Raw genomic sequence first — 22,885 nt, 5'->3', positions numbered from 1 at the left:
AGGTCAGCGATGGAGCGAAGAGGACGGGAGGGAGTGTGGATAGAGATCAGTGAAGAGAGGTAAGGAGCGGTGGAGGAGGAGAGAGCCTTGTAGGTGGTGGTGAGGAGTTTAAAGAGAACTCGGAAAGGAATGGGGAGCCAGTGAAGCGATAGACAGAGGGGGGAGGTGCAGGTAGAGCGGCGGGAGAGGAAGATGAGCCTAGCAGCAGGGTTAAGAATGGATTGGAGAGGTGCGAGGCGGGTGAGAGGTAGCCCAGAGAGAAGGATGTTGCAGTAGTCAAGGCGGGAGATGACAAGAGAGTGAATGAGAATTTTGGTCGCGTCAGTGGAGAGGAATGGTCTGATGCGTGAAATGTTGCGGGGGTGAAAGCGGCAAGACTGTGAGAGAGCACGAATGTGGGGGGTGAAAGAGAGGGAGGAGTCAATGATGACACCAAGGCAGCGCGTTTGGTCGGTGGAGGTGAACTCGGTTTCACCAATGCTGATGGAGATAGTGGGAGAAGAGGGGATGTTCGGTGGATGGAAGATTAGAAGTTCAGTTTTAGTCATGTTTAGTTTAAGGAAGCGTTGGGTCATCCACCCTGATCCTTAGGGTCAGTTATGTGGTGAGGGACAGGACCACCAACCCAGGGCACCTCTGCAAGTGTCCTGAGGCACCCTGGGTCACGACACACAGTTTAGGGACCCCTGGATTAATCACATTTTGATTAGGTAGGCTAAAAAACAAAGATGCTATGGCTTTGGAATTGGTCCTGGGTCCGCTCCACTGTAGGAGATGCTCGTTCTCTACTTCTTCGGTCTGGCTGACCACCAGATATCCAGTCTGGTTCAAACCATAACAGCCATTTGCTCTGCACCTAGCACAGAACACAGAATCTTGGGGATGACTGTTTTCTGAACAGTAATCACATTCATTCATAGGCGATATGTTCGTGTATTCAAGGCTTACATTATTATCAAGCTGAACGACCGATTACCATTTCTGTTTTTCTCACAAATTATTTGTTTTGCAAGATGATATTCTAATATGTTTCCCTTTTTCACAATATTTCCTTTTAAAGGGAAAATCTAGTCGATTTACATAACAATGAGCACTCTCGTCTAAGGGCCCACTGAAATCACAAAGTTAAAATGTCACTATGTTCTGTCTATGACCTGCAGAACAGTGCCCCCAAGTGGCTAGTCATGGGATACTCCTCTCATCTATACAACATGGAAGTGTTCTCTTTTCATTCAGGACCAAGAGATTTAAAAACAAAAAAGTAATAAGACTGTAACAATTTCTTGTTAAAGGAACCTTTTTTTTTTTTTTGTTACCTAACCTTGCATCTTCATGTGGCTTTGTCCATAGATGACCCCATGCAAGATATTGTAAAATAAATGACGTTACCTATCAGTCATGTCCTTCTAGCATCAGAAACTATTGTTTATCTCATTGCCCTTTAATTGCAGATAAATATTGGTCAGAAACCAAAATAATAAATGCTGCTATTTACATGAAGGCATCGCTAATGAGCAGGAAAAAAAGAAGTAATTAGTGTATTAAAGGGGGATTTGTATCAAACATTGTGGAGAGACAAAATACCAACCAGTCTGCTTCCATTATTTTTCAAAAACCACAAGTAAGGTGACAAATCGTATTGGTTTTTCTTTCTTTCCTTCTTCCTTTCTCATTCTTTTTCTTTTTTTTTTTTCTTTCTTTCTTTCTCTTTCTTTCTTTTTCTTTCTATTTCTCTTTTTCTCTTTCTGTTTCTTTCTTTCTTTTTCTTTCTTTCTTTCTTTTTGTTTTTTTCTTTCTTTTTGTTTTTTCTTTCTTTCTTTTTCTTTTTATCTTTCTCTTTCTCTTTTTCTTTCTTTCTTTTTCTTTTTTTTCATTCTCTTTCTCTCTCTCTTTTTCTTTCTTTCTTTCTCTTTCTCTTTTTCTTTCTTTTTCTTTCTTTCTTTCTTTCTTTCTTTCTTTCTCCTCTTTCTTTTTTTTCTTTTTCTCTCTCTTTCTCTTTTTCTTTCTCTTTTTCTTTCTCTTTTTCTTTCTCTTTTTCTTTCACTTTCTTTCGTTCTTTCTTTCTCTTTTTCTTTCTCTTTCTTTTTCTTTCACTTTCTTTCGTTCTTTCTTTCGCTTTTGTTTTCTTTCTCTTTCTTTTCCTTTCTTTCTTTTTCTCTTTCTTTTTCTTTCTTCAAAGTTTCCAGGAGGGCACTTACGAGATAAGTAAATTAAAGTAACAAATTATTCATACATTAGTGAATGAATAAACCCTTTTAAACGTTAACATGAAGAAGTCTCTATTAGGCCTAATTTGCATTCCTTGATAAAGCAAAGTGCCATTGTTCTCATTTGGCAGTTATTCTGCCAAGTGTATATATAATGACCTTGTTGCTTTCTCCTGAGCATATGTGTGAAGTTGCCTCTGCTTTATAATGTGTCACTATTTTACTATAGCAATTAATTTTGATCATCACTATAGATGTTACGTTGATGTTTAAAATGGGGGTGAACAATTTGTTTTTATGGGCTAAAGGCCACTGCAGATGTATCTATTATATGAGGCGTAATACTGCTACGCGGCGACCTCTGTGCCCTGCATTACTACAACATTGATTTTTCCTCTCTATAATTTTGCTGTCTAGATGTTTGCTCAGATCCTCCGCATAAACCTGACTGACCTGCTGCTGCAGAAGAAGATAGATAGGGACCTGTGCACTCACATCCTTTCTTCACAGGACGGTGTAAGGATCCAAGTTGCTCTTTTTTTTTTTTTACTTCATGCATGTTTAGACAGAGCATGCTGGCAGTTGTAGTTCAAAAGACGCTCGTAATCACTTGTTTCCAGAGGTCAGTTTCCACTAAGCAGCCATAGTTTTCAGTAGGCATGATGGAGCTTGTAGTCCTTAGCATGACTAGAAATTCTGGTGCAAATCCCCCCCCCCCCCCCTTTTCCTTTCAATACATTTATCATAACTTTTTTTTTTACCTATATGCTGGTTGCCAGGGGTTTCTTATTCATTGCCAGTAGTTTTCTGCTTGTTACCAGTGGGTTACATGCTTGTTGCCACAGATTTACATGCCCATTGCCATTACCGATATATATCGCTGTCCGGAATCTGTAACTTTCGGGTAGCGATATATACTATCCAGTAGGTCCTCTAGCATCTATGCATCTGTCCAGTAGAACTTCTAGCATTTGTCTCCTCTAAGGCGGAGGGACATTTTTGATAGATTCCATATGGACGACCAGACCCATTGGAGACCATGTGCCCCCCCCCCCCAAGCCACCGTTTGAGCTGCAGTGCCACTGTAACACCACTGAATGTAGTAGTACAATGAGGCTGACGTGCGGGGAGGAACTTTCATTGTTGGATTCCATCAACTGGAGGAACGCGAGTACACCAGGGAATTGGGATTGTCTCCGCATACAGTTCTCTCATGCTCTGTTATTACATTGGGCGAGATGCGTGACAGTTAAAAATGCAGCCAAACTACCAAAAATGCAGTTTTTGGAAATTTAGCCGCTGCTACCATATTCACCAAGCTTAATAGAAGCCTGTGGGCTTAGAAGGTGGAGATGTATCAAAGCATGGACCGGTTAACCAGCTGCTGTCATTTTACAGGCTGTGTTTGAATGAAAGTTATGTGCCATATACTAGAGACTAGACTGTGCGGTTGATATAACAAGTGGAGAAGTTGCCCGTAGCAACTAATTAATATATTCTTATTTCATAGAATGTACTTCATCAAAGCAGTTTGGTTGCTATGGGCACCTTCTCCAATGGTCCACGTTTCAACGATTTTTGCTTGCTACATCGGGTTCCAGATGGCCTCCCAGCGGTCATGATTCCAACGGTCATTACACCGATGTCGAAATCCAGACTTACTTACAGTACTTACGCCATTCTCCCTTGTGGTGGTTTTCGACCCCATAGAGGGAGAATAGAATAGATGGCGAGCTTCATTGCGCTAGCCCCCATGTCGGGGTCCCTAGAGATTCCGACATCAGTGTAATGAATGTCTTAATCCTGTCGAGCGGGACGTCACACCACACCCGATAAATCAACTCCAGATTACAGAACATTATCCTTGCCAAACAGACAAAATTACATAAAGTTTCAGTATTCAAATTTAATAAAAGTAACAGTAGTGAATATACAAGCTTAAAAACCTAAAGATCTGAAGGTGGGACACCCGTCAATGTATGTACTGTAAGAGGACATTGCTGCTATTTTCTGTCTGTTTCAGGAGGTGCAGGAATTGGAACAGAAATACCGCTCTGGGGTAGCTGCAAGCAAGTTATCACGTGGGCAAGGTTCAGAGTTCCAGACTATGGAGGACATTGAGAGAAGGGAGAGAGAATACTCCGACCATCTCATGCAAAACGTACGTTCCAAACTAACAACTTGTGTATTATAAATGCCATTAGCCGGCTGGGCACAACGTCCCGGCATTGTAGCTCTGTTGCGACGTAATAGACCTTAGCAATTCCAGCATCTGTCATGGGCAGCCAAGAACTTCCCATTAAGGGAAGGAACTGTTGTGAACAGAGCGATTCAAGATTGGGGAGAACAATAACATAGGAGATTCTGATCACAGATCGTCCTGGCGATATGGACGTGTCATCCTGCACAGATGCTCTGGATTGTCTGCCCTGTGCATGACCAGGAACAGTCACATTCCAGATATAGCAGCTGTAAAGTTTTCTGTCTTTGTATTTTACACTATGCCTACTGTATCTGCAAACTCCGGCCCAGTCCAATATAAGAATTGCTTTATTTCAGTTGGATTATTTTTCTCCTCATATAAATCTTGCTTTATTCTTGTTTATGCCCTAAATAAATCATGATCGCAATGGAACCTCAGGCATTACATTTATGCCTGGTTGAAGTGAAGATCCTACGTATGTGCTACAGTACATCATAGCACTACATGTACAGATTCACAGACTCAGTCACACGCAGTGGGCCTTATTTTGGTTGACACGCTCCCCTGCGTGTTCGCGCAGGGGAGTAATGTTTTGCAACTGAGCATGTGCATAGTCAGTTACGCGCATGAGCAGCCGCTGTGTGCGTGCGGCCACGGCGAATAGACGAATCACCGGACGCTCGCACACAGCGGTGCGGGCGGGGGGGGGAGTGTAATTGCGGGCCGGGAGAGTCGCCCATCTGAACGCTGTGCGGGCGGCGACTGGTGGACTCCTCTGAATATATACCCTTCATCCCTGTTATCTAATGTAATATTCACTAAGTGTGCTGGTGGGCCTAGCCCCTGCCCTGCCCTTGTCCATTCCTTTACTCTTCCGATCACACATCCATACTTCTACCTACCTGGGGCATCTATGTAGAGACCATAAATAAGTCATTTGCACTGTGACGTACGTCACTCATTTATAACATGACACTTCTAATAGTTAATAGTGGCCACTATAACAGTTCAGATAGTCTGCTGTCTGTGTATTGTACCTGCTATATAAGTGTCTGCTATTGTGCGCTTTTCCTGCAGGTAGAAGGTTTCTGGAAGCAGATAGAGAATGTCCATCAGTTACTCCATGACAGAGGGAAATGTTCTCATGATGATGTTGGGAGGACAATGATGAGCCTGATCTCAAAGATGATTGCTGTGGAAAACCTCCTGTGGGATTCCCAGGAGGTGCTGTCAATGGTAATTCCTACCCGCCGCCTTTCAGCACAAAGAGTTATACAAATATTAGGGGCGGATGTAATGTGTACGTCCCTAATATGGTATGTAATGTGTACGTCCCTAATATGGTATGTAATGTGTACGTCCCTAATACGGTATGTAATGTGTACGTCCCTAATACGGTATGTAATGTGTACGTCCCTAATACGGTATGTAATGTGTACGTCCCTAATACGGTATGTAATGTGTACGTCCCTAATACGGTATGTAATGTGTACGTCCCTAATACGGTATGTAATGTGTACGTCCCTAATACGGTATGTAATGTGTACGTCCCTAATACGGTGTGTAATGTGTACGTCCCTAATACGGTGTGTAATGTGTACGTCCCTAATATGGTGTGTAATGTGTACGTCCCTAATATGGTATGTAATGTGTACGTCCCTAATATGGTATGTAATGTGTACGTCCCTAATATGGTATGTAATGTGTACGTCCCTAATACGGTATGTAATGTGTACGTCCCTAATACGGTATGTAATGTGTACGTCCCTAATACGGTATGTAATGTGTACGTCCCTAATACGGTATGTAATGTGTACGTCCCTAATACGGTATGTAATGTGTACGTCCCTAATACGGTGTGTAATGTGTACGTCCCTAATACGGTGTGTAATGTGTACGTCCCTAATATGGTATGTAATGTGTACGTCCCTAATATGGTATGTAATGTGTACGTCCCTAATATGGTATGTAATGTGTACGTCCCTAATATGGTATGTAATGTGTACGTCCCTAATATGGTATGTAATGTGTACGTCCCTAATATGGTATGTAATGTGTACGTCCCTAATATGGTATGTAATGTGTACACTGTTTGGATCACATACAGACGTGTCCTCATACATCTAGCTTCAATACGCCATGCAGCATGAGATGCCTCATGCCTCATACATCTAGCCTTACTATGTCATGCAGCACGAGATGCCTCATACACCTAACCTCAATACCCCATGCAGCTGAGATGCCTCATCCATATAGCCTCAATTCCCCACGCAGCACTTGATGCCTCATCCATCTAGCCTCAATACCCCATTCAGCGCGAGATGCCTCATACATCTAGCCTCAATACACCATGCAGCGTGAGATGCCTCATACATCTAGCCTTAATACCCCACGCAGCACTTGATGCCTCATACATCTAGCCTTAATACCCCACGCAGCACTTGATGCCTCATACATCTAGCCTTAATACCCCACGCAGCACTTGATGCCTCATACATCTAGCCTTAATACCCCACGCAGCGTGAGATGCCTCATACATCTAGTCTCAATACCCCAGCAGCGCGAGATGTCTCATCCATCTAGCCTCAATACCCCACGCAGCGTGAGATGCCTCATACATCTAGCCTCAATACCCCACGCTGCGTGAGATGCCTCATACATCTAGCCTCAATATTTCATGCCGTGCAAGATGCTGGACGGGACACCGGGAACGGATAAATCCGACTGTCGGATTTGGCCACTCATTAAATAGGGCTTGTCGGAACCGTTCTGAAATTGCATGTCGGCATGGATCTGACTTTAATTGAATAGACCAACTAATAAGTGCTACTGTAACAGATGAAATATAAAGTAATAATAATAGTGAGTGCTACAGAATAGAGAAAGCAGCTGGCATTGCTGGTGCCATAGAGTATTCCTAGTCTGGCTCTGATAACATACTGTTGGGGAGATTATATACTAGTGGGGTTGGTGGCAATAGTGTTGCTGCTTTCTGCACTCGTCGGGATTATTGCTTATGTGTCTAATGAAGGCCGGTGTTCCTCTATAGGAAATGCAGGAGAAGATGATCCGCTGGGAGCACATGGCAAAGGTGGTGGATTCCCTGAAGTATCAGATACAGGAGGAAAGCGAATGTCGGCTAAATGCAATCTCCAAAACCCTGGAGCAGTTGACCGTAAAGAAGAAGATAACCGCGCGACAGAAGGAGCGACACCTCACAGAGCTCTTCAAAGCGTTTTGGGAGGAGGTGTCGCGATACAACAAAGGTAAGCAATGTGCATTAATGGACCATGCAAAAGATTAAATATTTCCTTAAGGGCAAATTATTTTTTTATTTTTTGGGGGTTTGTGTTTGACATCATCCTATGTCTAAACATTTACATAGTTATGGTATAGTGTCATTGGAACAAAAAAAAACTCAATTTGTGCAAGATGCAGGTTGCGTGCAGAATTTCACACAGAGGGGGAGAGAGGGCATAGAAACATATTAACATAGAATTTGACGGCAGATAAGAACCATTTGGCCCATCTAGTCAGCCCCTTTTTTTACCCTTCAGGTAAACTCAACCCTTTTTAATCCTTATTTCTTTGTAAGGATATTCATATGCCTATCCCAAGCATGTTTAAATTGTTCTACTGTCTTAGCCTCTACCACCTCTGATGGGAGGCTATTCAACTTATCCACTACCCTTTCTGTGAAATAATTCTTTCTAACATTTCCCCTGAACCTACCTCCCTCCAGTTTCAGTGCATGTCCTCGTGTTTTATTACTTGTTTTCCTTTGAAGAAAATTTCCCACCTGTACTATGTTAAAACCCTTGATATATTTTAAGATTTCTATCATGTCCCCCCTTTCCCTTCTCTGCTCCAAACTATACATGTTAAGATCTTTTAGTCTATCCAGGTAAGTTTTGTGATGTAGGCCATTAACCATTTTAGTTGCCCTTCTTTGTACACTCTCCAATGTATTTATATCCTTCTGAAGATATGGTCTCCAGAACTGGACACAGTATTCCAGAAGAGGTCGTACCAATGACCTATAAAGTGGCATTTATTACGTCTTTTTTTCTGCTACTGATTCCTCTCCCTATGCAACCAAGCATCTGACTAGCCTTCCTCATTGCTTTGTTACATTGCCTCCCTGCCTTTAAGTCACTTGAAATAGTGACTCCTAGATCTCTTTCCTCCTCAGTAGTTTCCATTATAGTACCCTTGATACTATATTGAGCCTTTGGGTTTTTGAGTCCCAAGTGCATAATTTTGCATTTTTTAGCATTAAACTGTAGTTGCCATTCTCTTGACCAATTCTCAAGTTTACTTCGATCATCAGTCATTTGATTTACCCCTCCTGGTGTGTCTACTCTGTTGCATATCTTTGTGTCATCTGCAAAAAGGCATACTTTCCCTTCAATACCATTTGCAATGTCACTAACAAAGATATTAAAGAGCACTGGTCCAAGTACAGATCCCTGGGGTACTCCACTGGTAACATGTCCCTCCATAGAATGCACTCCATTTACTACAACTATCTGTTTCCTATCCTGCAACCAGGTTCTTATCCATTTAATTGTTTTATAATCCAATCCCACACTTTCAAGTTTATTTAGCAGCCTGCGATGTGGGACAGTGTCAAATGCCTTACTAAAGTCTAGATATGCCACATCTATGGCCCCCCCCCCTTCATCTAGTATTTTGGTCACGGAGTCAAAAAAGTCAATGAGACTTGTTTGGCATGATCTCCCTGCAGTAAAACCATGCTGTTTTGGATCCTGTAAGTTGTTTAATTTAAGATATTCCACTATTCTTTCTTTTAATAGTGTTTCCATTATTTTCCCTACTACTGATGTAAGGCTCACTGGTCTGTAGTTACTTGCTTCTTCTTTGCTTCCGCTTTTGTGCAGTGGAACTACATTTGCTTTTCTCCAGTCCTCTGGAACTGCACCTGTATCTAGTGACTGGTTAAATAAATCTGTTAATGGCGCTACCAACACATCTTTTAGTTCTTTTAGTATCCTTGGATGCACTCCGTCTGGCCCCATTGATTTATCCACTTTCAGTCTTGAAAGTTCTGTTAGGACTTTCTCCCTAGTAAATGTACCTCCATCTACCTTATTTTTATGAATGTCCTTGCAACTTAACTGTGGTCCCTTCCCTTCTCCTTCTATAGTGAATACAGAGCAAAAGTAATTATTTAGATGATCTGCAATTGCCTTGTCTCCCTCCACCAAATTCTCAGTGTCTGTCCGCAGTCTTATTATTCCTCCATTTGATTTTCTCCTTTCACTTATATACTTAAAAAAAAGTTTTGTTTCCTTTATCTACTGACTGAGCCATTTTCTCCTCAGCTTGTGCCTTGGCATGCCTGATCACTTTCTTAGCCTCTTTGGGTCTGGCAAGATACACTTCTTTGTCATTATTATTTTGGGCAGGCTGCCGCTGTAGCTGTCTCTCTTCACAGCTCAGCACACAGCACTGGGCAGCATGTGCTGAGCTGGAGAGAGAGGCTGTGCTGCTGCAGCAGCCTGTCCTCTCTCTCCCCGCTGCCTGGCTCCCTGCAACCGGGACCGGGTAAAAAGTAGCCGCCTCTTGACGCCATTGGTGAAACTTACAAAATGTTCTATTTTGGCCCAGGAGATAAGTTGTTCATCTAGATTTGATATATACATTTATAACTGAGCACACAGGGTGTTTTTACTCGGTCCAAACTTTTTCTTACAAATTTGAAAGTAATTGACGGAATTTAGTGTCATTTGACACAAGTTTGGCCAAACCTTTCCTCAAGATCTACCAACAGTCCATGTATCTCAGGCAACCTGTGGATCTATAGTAGGAATGAATGCAGCATGTGTGAACATGTGACAGTTAGTAATGACTACAGCTGTGCCCCAGCTAGGGGATTTGGGTCATGTGACAGTTAGTAATGACTACAGCTGTGCACCAGCTAGGGGATTTGGGTCATGTGACAGTAATGACTACAGCTGTGCACCAGCTAGGGGTTTTGGGTCATGTGACAGTAATGACTACAGCTGTGCACCAGCTAGGTGATTTGGGTCATGTGACAGTTAGTAATGACTACAGCTGTTCTCCAGCTAGGGGATTTGGGTCATGTGACAGTAATGACTACAGCTGTGCACCAGCTAGGTGATCTGGGTCATGTGACAGTTAGTAATGACTACAGCTGTGCACCAGCTAGGTGATTTGGGTCATGTGACAGTAATGACTACAGCTGTACACCAGCTAGGGGACATGTGACAGTAATGACTACAGCTGTGCGCCAGCTAGGTGATTTGGGTCATGTGACAGTTAGTAATGACTACAGCTGTGCACCAGCTAGGGGATTTGGGTCATGTGACCGTTAGTAATGATGACTAAAGCTGTGCACCAGCTAGGTGATTTGGGTCATGTGACAGTAATGACTACAGCTGTGCACCAGCTAGGGGATTTGGGTCATGTGACAGTAATGACTACAGCTGTGCATCAGCTAGGGGATTTGGGTCATGTGACCGTTAGTACTGACTACAGCTGTGCACCAGCTAGGTGATTTGGGTCATGTGACAGTAATGACTACAGCTGTGCACCAGCTAGGGGATTTGGGTCATGTGACAGTAATGACTACAGCTGTGCGCCAGGTAGGGGATTTGGGTCATGTGACCGTTAGTAATGACTACAGCTGTGCACCAGCTAGGTGATTTGGGTCATGTGACAGTAATGACTACAGCTGTGCACCAGCTAGGGGATTTGGGTCATGTGACAGTAATGACTACAGCTGTGCGCCAGGTAGGGGATTTGGGTCATGTGACCGTTAGTAATGACTACAGCTGTGCACCAGCTAGGGGATTTGGGTCATGTAACAGTAATGACTACAGCTGTGCACCGGCAAAGTGATTTGGAAACCGTGAACCTTTGTTAGATCTCGAGGACCGGTTTGGCCACACCTGACGTAGCAAGTGGTGAAGTTTTACACCTATCGCGAGTGAAACACTCTCTTGTTGATGTCTGTGGTTTAGAGAAAAAAAATATTTTCTAAATCATCCTATGCCAAACTGCCCTACATGACTTTTTATACTACTGTAAAGCCTGTTACCTCTCTCTATCATCCACATACTGTGCAAAACACAAAGGAGCGGGCGCAGAGCTGAATGTAATTGCTTCTTTTCTCCAACGCCGTGCCTGGAATGAAGAGCACAAAAAGAGTGCTGACAACAGAAGCATTTAAAGTGTGTGCAGAACTTGTCCGTCTGCCCCTCCCTTCTAGATTGTAAGCTCTCATGAGCAGGGCCCTCTTCCCTCCTCTGACTTTTCTTCTCTCCCATATACCATTAGCAGCAGCAGTGAACCTCAGTGTATACTATATTATGACTATATGTGAACAGCAATGGTTAAGGAGCATACACACTGGGCTTTTTTGCCCATCCTGTATGCACAGAGATGATCGTTAAAATCGCTGAGCGCTTGTTTTTTTCCCCTGCCCAGCGATTTTCACCACTGTGAACGGCTTTCCATAGCAGGACGCTATGGAAAGCCGTTCAGCCTGCTGGTAATACCAGCAAACTATGGCTACCGGTAATGATGCAGGAGCGGACATTAACGCTCACCGCTCATTGCCTGCCCATACACACTGGGCGGCTTTTGATCTTAAATGACAAAACTGAGCTGCTTTCAGCACAAAATCTCCCAGTGTGTATGGGCCTTTAAATACTGTAGCTTTTTGTTTTGTCTGCACTGTTTCTGTTTATATACCATGTAAAGCGCTGCGGGTTCCTTGTGGCGCCATATTTTATAAAGGAGGATAATAAAAGCAGCCACAATCCCACCGGTATACCCTCACTTAACTTTGCCTCATACGAATGCAATGCTACCACACTGTGACAGCCCTTCAGGCATAAGCAGAATGCAACACAACTGACTGGCGTACGACGTAGCATCTGTCATACTTGTGCACACTCCACAGTGTGAGAACAGGAAAAACAGATAAAGGGTTTTTTTCATCACAAACAAATCCCACGTAACAGCTAAAAGTATACAGTTTACCAGCAGTCAGAAAATGGCAGTTATTTGCGCAGACGAAACATGACCATCCTTTTATTTGGTACTTGTGAGTTATCCGGGCTGCCGATTTTTTCATCGCGCCCGAAATCGTGGGCATCGCGTCGGTCGTGGCTGTTATAAGGGGCCGCGACGCGATGCCCGCGATTTCCCATAGACAGTAATGTTAAAAGACACGATGGACCCGATTTCCGACCCGATTTCCCATAGACAGTAATGTTAAAAGACGCGATGGACCCGATTTCCCATAGACAACAATGTTAAAATAAAATGACAATGTGAAATTGGCCAATATGGGCATTTCACATTGGATATGTTTTAAAAAAAATGTTTCATGGCCCCCACCACCGTTAACGCCACCCCGCTATTGACGCGTGGCGAGCGCAGCGGTACGCGTCCTCCGACCTTTTCATACCCCTACTATCCACTAGTGCGTGGAGTGAGAATAGAATAGTGTGGCGAGCGAAGCGAGGGGACGCGGACACCTGTGAAGCCCGCAAGGGCACGCGGATACCTGTGAAGGTATCCGCGGGGCTCGCTGCGCTCGCCACGCTTCGGGCTCGGTGGCTCGCTGCGCTCGCCACACTATTCTATTCTCACTCCACGCCCTAGTGGATTTTTTTCCCTTTGATGCATTCCATAACCGAGATCAGCTCTTGCACGGAACCCAAGGATGTAGGAATGACATACTGTATCCATGTTCCCTGAACTCTAGGCAGATCTGTCATGCTCGCTAAACGAGGCTGAATGCCAGGCTGAGCGCTGGAGGGGCATTCAGTGCACTGACTTCAATTTAGTCGGGGTCAATGTCTTGTTATACATTATGCAGCTGGAAAACATGGACGGTTAACCCTTGCTGTCCCAGTGTCGAATGCCAGTAATGTGTCCCAATCCAGGTATTCCAATATTCAAAATAAAACTTTATCAGTCATGAACGTGAACGTGAGGCCCCTGGCTGGATGGATTGAGACGGTCTCGTCAGACTCCTTTCTGTATGAGAGCTTATACTGTACAGCTGACTTCTTCTAGGTTTCTAATGAAACTTCTGTTGCTAAATATTCCCTTTTTAATTACAGATGCAACACGCCTTGTTGTTTACAGTCTTCCACAGGCTAAGTGGAATTGCTAATTTAAACATGCATAGCTGACTAAGCATGAAGGAGACAGCCCCCAGTCTAATATCAGTCTCGGCAGCATGGAGTCCCATATCATAACTAATTAAAGTGTTTAAATTGGATGGGAATGCTGTCAGAAAAATACATAATAAACATTTCTGTGGTCCGGTGCTCGGAAAACAGCCAAATGCATTTTATATTCCGTATAATGCGCCCTCAGCAATGGAAGGATGTGTAATTAGAGAGACCTCCAGGACTGCCCGCTGCGGAGCATCGAACCCCTGATATCTTGGCGGGAAATCATTTTCTGATCGTTTTTTGCCATCGCGCTTGATGGGACTGGTACATTTCTGCACATAAGGGGCCAGATGCACTAATCTTCAAAAGTGAAGCCAATCAGGTCCTCCCTGCCATGTCACAGACAGTGTGTGTGTGTGTGTGTGTGTGTGTGTGTGTGAAAAATATCAGGCAGGAGCTGATTGGCTGGTGGTTTATCACTCTCCATTTTATCACTTTTCACTCTTAGTGCATCTGGCCCAAGGTGCCTGCAGTGTAATAAGGACGTGTATAATAAGTAATACATTGGATATTTTACATCTGGTTGGATAGCAAATACGTCTGCCTCCCTGGCTTTTAATATTGATGCTAATTGAAATCTAAATCCGCCCCATCCCCAATGGTCGGGGCCTGTGAATGTGAAAACCACCGCAGCGAGCGCCAGAGGTGAACTATTAATTTGTCATGAGGCTTGTTGCCTGATTGACAGGTAGGGGGGGGGGGGGGGGCTTTCCGGGGTGGGCATCATCCGGCGTTTCGTGGGTGTGCACGTAAAACCAGTGCCCGTGCCCATAGAAACACTGGCTGGACCCGTCGGAAGGCAGGCGTGCCCCTGCCTGCTCGGGGTGGGCACAAGACGTCACTTGACATCAACGCCCGCCTCCAATTCGTCGGAAAATGTTCATCTGAAAAGTAAGTTCTGGCTTACTATAAACAACGAACAGAGGAGAAATCTATTGATGGTGAGAAACCTGGAGTCAGGCTTGTTCCCTCAGAAAAGAAGGACCTGGACGTCAGCACATCACCACAACTCGCCACACCCAAACGGTTTCATTTGTAGACTTCGTCAAAATTTACCATTTTTTGGGGATCCCAAAAATGACATGTTTATTAATAGAATTTAGGGTGCTGAAAATGACAATGAAATTGAAAGATTTGTTGCCGTTTTATAGTTATTTACATTTTCAAAACAAATAGGTTAATATACATATGCAACATCAACAATAATAAAAATCATTGGTTTTAATGCCGCTTTCGAGGTGCAATTCACTTGTACGCTATTTCCGGGGCATCGCTGACAAGTGTCCAACAATAGTCTGCTAGCATCGAAGCCTTCCATTTCCCCTGGTATCGCTTCTCCATCTCAGAAATATCCTGGTGATAATGTTGACCGCGTTCATCACTAATGGTGCTGCAGTTAGCTGGGAAAAAATCTACGTGAGAATGAAGAAAATGCATCTTCAAAGAAATATTGCCACCAAGTGTCTGATATGATATGAGGGAATCCTATTTTCAAATATTTTAAAATGGGAAAATGTCTGCAATGCCTGTACAACAGCATTGATCTAAGATTTAGTTCATCGCTAAGGATCTTCAGAACTGGAACTAATGAACAATTTTAAACATCATCTTCGTGTTCAGCGCATAGAAATCAGTAAGAAAAGAGATTCTTATAATCTATTTCAGAGTAAAAAGGTATTGCACTATGAATCGCTCCCATCGGTTTTTCAGACCTTCTCTAGTCCCGTCAGGACCCCCGGACGTTCACAGTGGGGAACGGTGATTTCAAAGGGAATTGGAGATCTACTGTATATATTCAATACACTATAACTTCAGTTGCTCTTTTAAAGAAACCTATCCAGCCCAAGAGCAGGAGAATGCTTGGGTGCTTCTTTTGGGATTCCGATGTTATAGGATGCGCAAGCCCTTAAATAAACATTTGACCACTTTTAAATGTTAGCTAGCTGTTGCTATCTGTTACCCCTTCCATAGACTGCAATGCTAAGCCCCAAAACCCTACTTACCATGTTTTTAGTCCAGCAGTAAACAGGTATGTGTTAAATGCAGCATGTGACACACAACCTGGTGGTGTTAATTAATCAGACAAGGTACCGAAACTACAACTGGTACCATCCCACATCAGGGAGAAGACCGAAAGGTCTATATCGGGGGTGGCCAAACCTGTCCTCAAGATCTACCAACGGTGCATGTTTTCCAGACAACCTGTGGATCTATAGTAGGAATGAATGCAGCATGTTTTAATATGTGACAGTTAGTAATGACTACAGCTGTGCACCAGCTAGGTGATATGGAAAATGTGGACCGTTGGTAGATCTCGAGGACCGGTTTGGCCACCCCTGGTCTATATCATGGGTCTCCAATCAGGACTTCTGCACTTGATGGTGTCTTGCAGTAAAATAAACGTATGTATGAGGTGACCAACTGCACCAAAGTCTACCCCATCTTTCCAGTCCCATTCCTAACACTCGGCTGAATGGGGGGTGGCCAATATGCATGGTTCCGGTACTGGGCACCAGTGCTTTTTGTGCTCATTGTGCCTAAATGGATCGGGCTTAGCTGCACAACGTGCCGTTTGGGACACTTTTCTTACATTTCTGTGTGAGTAAATTATGCTAGCACACCCATCAGCAGAAACAATGGAATAGCGGCTGTCGTCCTGCGTGGGAGTGGCAAAAACACCCAATGATGAACATGGCAGTTGCCATCACATAGATTTTAAACATGAGATTTACATTCTGGTTTGAAGCTCCCATGCACACAGCTTTTCGAGAGAAGACCTCCACCATTCACATCAGCTTAAACATCAGGTTTCAGCCACAATCAAATCCTCATTCTATCATCTAAGGAATATAGCCAGAATCAAGCACTTAATACCCTCAGACCTGCCTAAAGTCATACTTGCATTTATATCATCACACATAGACTACTGCAATGCTCTCTACCTGGGTCTCCCATCCAAAAAATTGCACCGCTTGCAGCTGGTACAAAATGCAGCTGCCAGACTATTAACTAACCAGCCCCGCTCCAGCTATATAACTACCATTCTCTACGCCCTTCACTGGCTACCTGTAAAATGGCGAATCGTTTTCAAGATTGGCTTACTCACTTTCAAGGCCCTACATGACCAGGACCCAAGGTACCTGCAGCAGCTTCTGATTCCTTACTGTCCTATTCGATTACTACGATTCATTGAAGAAGGACTACTAACAGTACCCAGAAGTTCCCTGAATTCATCTGGGGGTCGAGCTTTCAACTTTGTTGCTCCAACTCTATGGAACTCTCTTCCTCGCACAGTGCGAGAAGCCCCCACTGTAGAATCCTTTAAAAAATAGACTAAAGACGTACCTAGTTACTCAAGCACTTTACTGATATCTTCTGTTAAGCTTGTTGTGTCCTATTGGGAGAAAAGTGCTATATTATTATTATTATTATTATTATTATTATTATACACCTGGGGGAATTACTGGGCACATACTATACAAATATCTGGCAGATTATCTGTCCAATCTGGCTGGTTGGAAAGAAAATCTGGTAATGTATGGGAGCAATTGACAATCATCCATTTGCTCTGAAACACTGCAAAACTGTAGTTCAGACAAATTGTTTACATTCATTAATTTAACCAGTTTGTCTGAATGACCATTTTGGCGGTGTCCTCATGAAAATATTATTATATTTAGTCCAAAAGTAAAGTGTCCCTCAAAGAGTTCCTTGCAATCTTGCTCATGGAGGTGAGTCCACCTTGCTTATAGAGTGGAAATGGAGGAACTGACCGTCATGACTTCTTTTCAAGCGTGAAATGTTTGCTGAAGCCTCCAGCTAAACAGTGTTTTACATCCTTTGGAGTCCCTTGTTTGATGCCTTTTAAGAAAAAAAGCAAAAAGACCTGATGTCTTTCCTTTCTGTGAGCAATTAAAGAAGTGCATCTTCAAACATGGGCCCTTATTCTGATCGGTGCGGATATTCCCGCATTCTTACGGAGCGGTCCGCACGCCACGGTGTTTTGCCGCATGCGGCCATCGTCCGTAGAAACGCCCACGTGTCCTCCGCATTCGGACGGACTCACTCTTTAAGAACAGGGCGTGTTTACGGACGACATACAAACCATGCGTGTGCGGGAGAAACACTCCGATTCTGCACGGTATTACAGAGTATTACAGAGTATGCTCGGAAATACCGCATCCGAACGGGAGCCAAGCGGTGCTACCGCCCGTAAGCGGAGTATTTACGCCAAACAACCCACTATGAAGTATCTTCTGCAATACATCACATGACCCACTTATTCAATTACCTATCCTCATAAAAAACAGCTTATTTGGAATTGGAATCAATGTGTGTGGTTTCATGAGTACATGTCTAATACACATGTGTATTGATAGTATTAAGATTCAGTCATGTCCATTGTTAGCAGTTTTTAAGTGTGGGACAAGTACAGCATATGTGGGGGATTACTAAGGTTTCCTTGAAGCAGCAATGGTTTCAATTAAAGCACTGACAAGCGGCCTATTAGTGAGTAATGAGTAAAGGAGTAGATTCTATTGGGTTCAGGTGTTAATGGTTGTAGTCATTAGGCGTACGTTCGCCTACCGCATGAACGAGTGGTGTCCGCAAAGCAATAGTACACTTGTGGACACCGCACATTTCTGCCCTTTTTGCTCGCGTGCATTCGGAGTGGTTTCCGAATGTACGCCCCCCAACATAAGTGTACTCCCCCGTGTCCGCCCATGTTTCCGCCCCGTTTTGCCCACTTTGAAACTACGCCCATGTGTCATTCCGCATGACGCCCATAATACGCCCCTATTTCCCGACTGATAGCGGTGAACAGTTTTGGACGGGATTTGGCCGAACTGGTACCGAGTCAAGGCGTGGCACATGCGCGTAGCGTTCTCCACGCATGCGCAGACGCCGTAAAGACGCGATCCGTAAGTACGCGGTAAAGTCCGCGTCAATCAGAATAAGGGCCTTGGTCTTATAATTTCAGTGGACCTTCCCCTTCCTCTCATTTATGTTCCACTCCTCCATAATTGAGGAGGACATAATAAGAATTGATTTGGAGGATCACACCGAAAAGATAAGAGGACCACAGTGATTGGCTGTGTGAGTATGGTATGCACTTTAAGAGATCTATATCTTTGGTACTATATTTTCGGCTTCCTCACGAGGTGATCCTTTGGAAGTTTTAAAGAAACCACTATAGATTGACTCGTTATTACCCTTGTCTTTGTGAGTAGGGTATGCTCCTTCTATCTATAGTAAACCCTGACCGCACTATTTATATAGATATACGAGTGCTTTTACACCCGTTTAATTTATCTTTCATATTCTAACCACTCTGGTTTGAGGACCACCATCGGTTTAACCGAAGAAGGCTGGACTTAGGGGAGGATGCTTAAAGATACCTTTATGGGAGGATCACGGCGAGTGGCTGTGTGAGTACGGTACGCATATCACAAAAAAAAAGAGATTGTGATCTGGTAATTACCATCTGTCAAATCAACGAGGTGACCCTTAAAAAACTGTAAAGATACCTTTATGCACACATATTTTTCTTTCCATGTGTGAGTGGGGTACGCCCCTTTATTATTGGATCCACAATTTTATACTATCTGTAAATGGTTGAACATTTTTCTTTATAGCTATTTTTTTTATTCAATTTTTATGTGATCCAATTCAAGACCGCAACTATCTGAGAATTGCACCATGAAGCCTGAAAACTGAATCCAGCGCCACCCGCCACTGGTTGTTGTTTATAAACAACCGTTTTGTCTTTTTCCCAGTGTTTGGGAACAACCGGTCCATTGTCATTTGCTCCTATACACAACCAGCCAGATTGGACAGATGATCTGCCAGATAATTGTATAATGCTGGCCATACATCAGGGCGACCTGATCGTATGTGCTTTGAAAGCATGTATGATCTGCTTACGTCCACAATGAGAGCCGACTGATCAGACATGCAGCACTTCTGACCTGAGGGTCAACCTCACGACCCGCGGGACTGGTCGTACAACCTGTCGAGATTGTGCGTTCTGGTCCAATGTTCCCAGGTTCTAAAGGTTCCGAGCTACCAGCTGGTGACTTAAGTCTGTGTTCCATCATATCCTTATAGAGTCATTTTAGTCCATTAAAAGCAAGTCAGAAGATATTCAACTGGTGACATTACTAATTACTAATTTAGCTCTTTTCCAGTCGGAGGCATTTATCTAGCTGACATAACATATGACGGCTCAACTTGGTTTGTTGAAATCCCGGTGACGGCTAGGAGCACGGTTTAATGCACTGCTACTTTCTCTTGGCATCACCGTATCAAGGCGTTGTTCACATCCTGTGCTGTTATCATCGGTACTGGCACATGAAGTCAGCAGCGGTGACAGTATGAAGTTGACTGAAAATGCACTTTCCTTACAGAGAAAATGAGAAGTAAAAAACAAACAAAGCTCAATTTTTTTTTTCTCCTTAAATAGAACCGAAGGTGAATGTACTGTATATGTAACACTTGTTGAAATCCGAAATAATATGAAACCAGCCACTCTATAGTAATGTTGTTTCTCTGCATGGTGTAAATGGATGTTGCCTGCAGTTTCATTGGGATTTGGTTAAGGTTCAGTGCGTTAATCCGATAGCTTTTTCCCTAGAGATATCTCAGAATCTATATTTCATTACATAGCTTTAGCAGAGTTCTAGTGCTGCTTTCTGCTGTGAACTGCAGTGCCTAGTAACAGGGGTCTTAGCGGGTCAGGAGATTAGGGGAACGGCTATTATGTTATTTGCGGCTCATGTAAAAAATCTCGCTGACCGTTATTTTGGAGGTTGGCTTTTCTCCCCGCCACAATTGTACAGAATAAATCTTGTTTTGTACATTTTACGACCGATGAAGGGCATAATATAGAGATGGAAATGTACTGGTCAGCACAGTATTAACTAGCTGGGTGGAAAGAGGTGGGGTAATTGGATAGGGAATAAAGTGGGAGTTCAGTGAATATAAAGTGCTGAAAAAAGGTACATGGCAATAAGGCTGCTGCTACCTTCTTACATACGGACATCAAAGCCGGTCACTTTGCAAAGTTTGTGCAGTTTACACTTCTCTCTTTCACCAGGTGCTTCACAGGTCTGTGTTCGATACCCTGGCCCATTGTTTCCTGTGGTTTTAAATAGCCGCTTGTGGAAACATCTGTGTCAGTGATAGTTCCTATGTAACTGGTAGCTGAACCTGATTTTCTGCCAAAATGCTTTTGTTAACCTAGCTTGCCTGCTGCTAGCTCTGACCCCCACACTGTATACTGACTTGCCTTGTCTGCTGCTAGCCCTGACCCCCACACTGTATACCGACTTGCCTTGTCTGCTGCTAGCCCTGACCCCCACACTGTATACCGACTTGCCTTGTCTGCTGCTAGCCCTGACCCCCACACTGTATACTGACTTGCATTGTCTGCTGCTAGCCCTGACCCCCACACTGTATACTGACTTGCCTTGTCTGCTGCTAGCCCTGACCCCCACAGTGTATACTGACTTGCCTTGTCTGCTGCTAGGCCTGACCCCCACACTGTATACTGACTTGCCTTGTCTGCTGCTAGCCCTGACCCCCACACTGTATACGAACTTGCCTTGTCTGCTGCTAGCCCTGACCCCCACACTGTATACGGACTTGCCTTGTCTGCTGCTAGCCCTGACCCCCACACTGTATACTGACTTGCCTTGTCTGCTGCTAGCCCTGACCCCCACACTGTATACTGACTTGCCTTGTCTGCTGCTAGCCCTGACCCCCCACACTGTATACTGACTTGCCTTGTCTGCTGCTAGCCCTGACCCCCACACTGTATACTGACTTGCCTTGTCTGCTGCTAGCCCTGACCCCCACACTGTATACTGACTTGCCTTGTCTGCTGCTAGCCCTGACCCCCCACACTGTATACTGACTTGCCTTGTCTGCTGCTAGCCCTGACCCCCCACACTGTATACTGACTTGCCTTGTCTGCTACTAGCCCTGACCCCCACACTGTATACTGACTTGCCTTGTCTGCTGCCAGCCTTGACCCAAAATTGTTTTGATCAAGTCAAAGCCAGTTTCAAGTCTTGGCTTTGTTCAGCTGTGACATGGACTCTTTTAGGAGTAATAACCGTCTCATCCACTCAAACAATATAGTCCTTAGTTTACTGGCCATCTATAAAACTCTGCACTCTACCCTACCGTGATAAGCTTTTACTTTTGGATACTGGGTTTGATTCAGGGTTGATCACAAGTGCAACATTTTCTCAAATGGACAAAATCATGCTGCACTGCAGGTGGGGCAGATGTAACGTGCAGAGAGTTAATTTGGGTGAGGTGTGTTCAAACTGAAATTGCAGTGTAAAAATAAAGCATGACAATGGAAGCGATGGTACGTGTTACACTACACCGCATGCTCAACATTGACACACGAAAATGGGAAAAACTCATGTCAGCCTTTTCATGTGTTGACTTTTTCCATGTCGACTTTGTGTATGTTGGCCTTTGGTATCGACCTTTTGACTGTCTGCCTAGACATTGACTATCATTTGATTCATATCCTCTCTGATACGGCAGAACGCCACTCTGTCATCCCTATCAGCAGTAGAAAGAAAGAAGTAATAGTGGGCCAGATGTGTTAAGCCTTAACAGGAGATAAATGCAAGGGTGATAAAGAGAGATAAACGTCCAGCCAATCACCTGCTAACTGCCATGTTACAGGCTGTGTTTGAAAGAAGTCAGTAAGGAGCTGATTGGCTGGACGTTAATCTCTCTTGATCACCCTTGCATTTATCTCTTGTTAAGGCTTAATACATCTGCCCCAATGCCACTGTATAGGTCACTGGTACAACCTCATCTAGAATACTGTCTTCAGTTCTGGAGGACATATCTCCAGAAGGATATAAATACATTAGAGACTGTACAAAGAAGGGCAACTAAAATGGTGCATTAGAAAAAAACATTTGGTATCCCAATTGCACACTAAGTGAAACATAACTACATATTAATCAGATAACACAGAGATTTGGTTGCGTATATCTGCAGATATAGGGCTAAGCCCCCAGGCCGTACGTCAAGGCATCTCTGTCACTGGGGGTCCCTAATACTGGGAATGGGTCTGGTGTGTGGGCCCCCAACATGCCGACACAGGCTGAGTACTCCAGGGCAGCATACAAATGAAAATTAGTAGGGGTTAATAAGAAGCACATAGGTGCTATGTAGGGAAGTGAAGGTGTGATTAAAATACAAAA

The 22,885-nt window shown here is 43.8% G+C and overlaps 1 protein-coding gene across 1 annotated transcript in view; it reads left to right on the top strand.

The window, feature by feature from the left end:
• EVC (EvC ciliary complex subunit 1) overlaps positions 1-22,885 on the top strand; it is a 95,686-nt gene that overhangs the window by 33,667 nt on the left and 39,134 nt on the right. Inside the window, exons 6-9 of the mRNA XM_083155625.1 lie at positions 2,625-2,723; positions 4,231-4,368; positions 5,488-5,646; positions 7,460-7,676. Of these exons, the coding sequence (XP_083011751.1) occupies positions 2,625-2,723; positions 4,231-4,368; positions 5,488-5,646; positions 7,460-7,676 (613 nt within the window). The remainder of the gene's footprint in view (positions 1-2,624; positions 2,724-4,230; positions 4,369-5,487; positions 5,647-7,459; positions 7,677-22,885) is intronic.

Source organism: Crinia signifera, chromosome 1 (genome assembly GCF_055691185.1).
Source record: "Crinia signifera chromosome 1, ASM5569118v1, whole genome shotgun sequence".
NCBI lineage: Eukaryota > Metazoa > Chordata > Amphibia > Anura > Myobatrachidae > Crinia > Crinia signifera.
Note: the sequence above shows the minus strand (reverse complement) of the source record. Positions and strands in the feature narration are given on the sequence as shown.